A 2,870-nucleotide genomic window follows, 5' to 3' on the forward strand; every position below is an offset into this window, starting at 1 on the left:
GGTGCAGGTGGGACTGAAGGTGCGCGACTGACGGTGCAGGTGGGACTGAAGGTGCGCGACTGACGGTGCAGGTGGGACTGAAGGTGCGCGACTGACGGCGCGACTGACGGTGCGACTGACGGTGCAGGTGCGACTGACGGCGCGACTGAAGGTGCGAGTGACTGTGCGACTGACGCTGCCGGTGCGACTGACGGTGCAGGTGGGACTGAAGGTGCGCGACTGACGGTGCAGGTGGGACTGAAGGTGCGCGACTGACGGTGCAGGTGCGACTGACGGTGCGACTGACGGTGCGACTGAAGGTGCAGGTGCGACTGACGGTGCGACTGAAGGTGCAGGTGCGACTGACGGTGCGACTGAAGGTGCGAGTGACTGTGCGACTGACGGTGCAGGTGGGACTGACGGTGCAGGTGGGACTGACGGTGCGACTGAAGGTGCGAGTGACTGTGCGACTGAAGGTGCAGGTGCGACTGACGGTGCAACTGACGGTGCGACTGACGGTGCAGGTGCGACTGACGGTGCGACCGACGGCGCAGGTGCGACCGACGGTGCGACCGACGGCGCAGGTGCGACCGACGGTGCGACCGACGGCGCAGGTGCGACCGACGGTGCGACTGAAGGTGCGAGTGACTGTGCGACTGAAGGTGCGAGTGACTGTGCGACTGAAGGTGCGAGTGACTGTGCGACTGAAGGTGCGAGTGACTGTGCGACTGAAGGTGCAGGTGGGATTGACGGTGCAGGTGGGACTGACGCTGCCGGTGCGACTGACGGTGCGACTGACGCTGCCGGTGCGACTGACGGTGCAGGTGGGACTGACGCTGCCGGTGCGACTGACGGTGCCGGTGGGACTGACGGTGCAGGTGGGACTGACGGTGCCGGTGGGACTGACGGTGCAGGTGGGACTGACGGTGCCGGTGGGACTGACGGTGCCAGTGGGACTGACGGTGCCAGTGGGACTGACGGTGCGACTGCCGGTGCGACTGACGCTGCCGGTGCGACTGACGGTGCAGGTGGGACTGACGGTGCAGGTGGGACTGACGGTGCAGGTGGGACTGACGGTGCAGGTGGGACGGTGCAGGTGCGTGTCAGTACCTCCATGCTGGGACAGTCGGCTTTGCTGCGGATCAGAGTCGTTGGGATGTCTGTGTCGGTGAACTCGTCGTCCAGGTCGACCACGTACGCCATCCTGCCGGGCAGGAAGAGCTCGTTCCTCTCTATCACACCTGTCCTGAACACCACACGGTAGATGTTCCTACCTGCGGGGGGGAGGGGGACAGCTTTACATGGCATTTACTCATTTAGCTGAAGCGACTTACAGTTGCTATATTAGTCAGAGGTCGCTGCCTCTGGAGCAACTGGGGTTTCAGTCTCAGGGACACATTGGTGGACGTGTCACAGTGGGGAATTGAACCCGGGTCTCACCAACCCACTTTACTCTGACAATCTCCCAGGCAGAAATATTTTGAGAAAAGGTCTAAATTTTACAAATTACAACTCAGCACTTTTTTCTAGACATCTGGTGGCGCATTAGAACGTTTCCTCTGAAATAATAAAAGACTTTAATTTAAAACTTTTTTTTTGAAGAATCATCATCAGCAGATAATCCGACTCACCGAGACGAGTCTTAAACTCAATCTTCTCCTCCGGCTCCACGTCTTTCCTGAGACAGAGGGATCAAAGGTCAGAGAGGTCAAAGGTCAGACATGTGGAGAGTTCAGCGTTTTCTGCTGTGGAGCGTCTTTCTCTGTAAAGGATCTCATATCATGTGCAGATGTCAAAGGTAATGATATATGTAAGAAACATGAAATACATTAATCATTTTCGGGATTCACCGAATGTTCGGCTGAAAACAGCAAATAAAGCACTTTCGGAGTTCTAAATGTTACGTTGACAGTTTTTATTATATTCGGCCAAGAATGTTAATTTCGGTGCGTCCCTAATTTTGCCAGATTATTATTATCAGTTATTATGTTAATGTCATTTCGTGTAAACCAACAACAGACCTGTCGTTTCATTTCCACAAAAAAATAATGACTCTTTAACTAAGATCATACTTTGCCTCTTTCTGGACTTTCTCCATCATGTCTTCTTCTTCTTTCTCTTTACTGGTGATTTCAGCTCTCACCTGTGACACACACGCACCGATGGTTAGCATCACGGCTAATAACAGGCGCTGCATGGTTAGCATCACGGCTAATAACAGGCGCTGCATGGTTAGCATCACGGCTAATAACAGGCGCTGCATGGTTAGCATCACGGCTAATAACAGGCGCTGCATGGTTAGCATCACGGCTAATAACAGGCGCTGCATGGTTAGCATCACGGCTAATAACAGGTGTTGCTCCTGATCGTATCTCTCACCTTCTGCAGCAGAGCGAAGTCCAGACCTTTCACCAAGTGAGTGTGCTCCATGTCACCTCCCAAGAACTTAGACTCCTGGATCAGCTGACGACGTTTCTCTGCCGCAGACTTATCTCTGAAAAACAGACAAATACAAAAACACACAACATCAGAGGAAAACACCTGCAGACATCTCTCATGACATCAAAGTAACTGTTAGCATCAGCAGTACTCACACCTCAGCGGTGGGTCCTACAGCTCTGTAGTTAGCTGTACTGTTAGCATTGTTAGCATTAGCAGTACTCACGCCTCAGCGGTGGGTCCTACAGCTCTGTAGTTAGCTGTACTGTTAGCATTGTTAGCATTAGCAGTACTCACACCTCAGCGGTGGGTCCTACAGCTCTGTAGTTAGCTGTACTGATAGCATTGTTAGCATTAGCAGTACTCACGCCTCAGCGGTGGGTCCTACAGCTCTGTAGTTAGCTGTACTGTTAGCATTGTTAGCATTAGCAGTACTCACGCCTCAGCGGTGG

At 53.6% G+C, this 2,870-nt stretch overlaps 1 protein-coding gene across 1 annotated transcript in view; it reads right to left on the reverse strand.

Moving 5' to 3' along the window:
- Positions 1 to 2,870, reverse strand: part of ik (IK cytokine) — a 12,055-nt gene that overhangs the window by 5,562 nt on the left and 3,623 nt on the right. The window contains exons 6-9 of the mRNA XM_046040535.1: positions 2,359 to 2,473; positions 2,052 to 2,122; positions 1,611 to 1,657; positions 1,090 to 1,253 (exon numbers count right to left, since the gene is read on the reverse strand). Coding sequence (XP_045896491.1) covers positions 1,090 to 1,253; positions 1,611 to 1,657; positions 2,052 to 2,122; positions 2,359 to 2,473 — 397 coding nt within the window. The remainder of the gene's footprint in view (positions 1 to 1,089; positions 1,254 to 1,610; positions 1,658 to 2,051; positions 2,123 to 2,358; positions 2,474 to 2,870) is intronic.

This window comes from Micropterus dolomieu, linkage group LG23 (assembly GCF_021292245.1).
Source record: "Micropterus dolomieu isolate WLL.071019.BEF.003 ecotype Adirondacks linkage group LG23, ASM2129224v1, whole genome shotgun sequence".
NCBI classification, from domain to species: domain Eukaryota; kingdom Metazoa; phylum Chordata; class Actinopteri; order Centrarchiformes; family Centrarchidae; genus Micropterus; species Micropterus dolomieu.